Source organism: Neophocaena asiaeorientalis, unplaced genomic scaffold, assembly GCF_003031525.2.
Source record: "Neophocaena asiaeorientalis asiaeorientalis breed wild unplaced genomic scaffold, Neophocaena_asiaeorientalis_V1.1 scaffold1132, whole genome shotgun sequence".
In the NCBI taxonomy this organism is placed as follows: Eukaryota; Metazoa; Chordata; class Mammalia; order Artiodactyla; family Phocoenidae; genus Neophocaena; species Neophocaena asiaeorientalis.
The window spans coordinates 487,505-488,596 of NW_020174472.1; the positions used below are offsets into that span (position 1 = coordinate 487,505).

Here is a 1,092-nt window from a genome sequence, read left to right on the forward strand (position 1 = left end):
GTGGGCGAAGGTCCTCAAGGGGAAAGGAGGGTGTTTGGTAGGGAAGGGCGGGGGCGGGCGGACCGTCCAGGCCTGAAAGCCTTCTGGCCGAGGAGGTCGTTGGCAGGAGGCCGAGGCGTGAGGGGCAGGGAGGCCGCCGCGTCCTCCTCAGAGCCGACCACCGCCCGCGCGGCCTCCTGCCTCTTCCCCTCAGGGCCGCTACTTAGCGCCTCCTTTCCCGTGGACTTCCCAGTGAAGGGGCCCGGCCCCCCCCAGCGTCGCCTCAGGTAGGCCCGCGCCTCCACTGCCCGCGAGCCCGCTCCGTGCCCCCACGTGCCTCCCACAGTGTGCGACCCGGGACACCGCGCGCTCACCTTGCTAGCCCGACGACGCCGCCGCCGCCGCCTGACTGAAACGCTCGGCCTCGGACTTGGCGCCCAAACCCGCGGCGCATGCGCTGTTTGCGGTCTGCGCGTGCGCCTTGTGGGGCGGCCGGAGGGCCGCGCGGGAAACGCAGGCCGCTTCCGGCCGGGTCCGCTGGGGGGCACGCGAGAACCAGGCTGGATTCGAGGGGACGGAAGACCTGCTTCCTGTAAATGCTTTAGTAATGTTTTCAATAGTTAACACATGGTTTAAATTTTTTTAAATTAAATAAGCAGTATGCAGTGGAAAGTCTGCTCACCGTTTGTGTGTGTGTGTGTGTGTGTGTGTGTGTGTGTGTGTGTGTGTCTGTGTGCCACCCACCAATTTTTTTTTAAACATCTTTATTGGAGTATAATTGCTTTACAATGGTGTGTTAGTTTCTGCTGTATAACATAGTGAATCAGCTACGCATATACATATATCCCCATATCGTCTCCCGCTTTCATCTCACTCCCACCCTCCCTATCCCACCCCTCTAGGTGGTCACAAAGCACCGAGCTGATCTCCCCGTACTATGTGGCTGCTTCCCACTAGCTATCTCTTTTACATTTGGAAGTGTATATAAGTCTGTGCCACTCTCTCACTTCATCCTAGCTTACACTTCTCCCTCCCCGTGTCCTCAAGTCCATTCTCTATGTCTGTATCTTTATTCCTGTCCTGCCCCTAGGTTCTTCAGAACCTTTTTTTTTT

The 1,092-nt window shown here is 57.9% G+C and overlaps 1 protein-coding gene across 1 annotated transcript in view; it reads right to left on the reverse strand.

Moving 5' to 3' along the window:
* Positions 1-357: 357 nt before the first annotated feature.
* The window catches only part of LOC112407800 (uncharacterized), a 20,588-nt gene continuing 19,853 nt past the window's right edge, over positions 358-1,092 (reverse strand). Inside the window, exon 8 of the mRNA XM_024757201.1 lies at positions 358-516. Within this exon, the coding sequence (XP_024612969.1) occupies positions 358-516 (159 nt within the window). The remainder of the gene's footprint in view (positions 517-1,092) is intronic.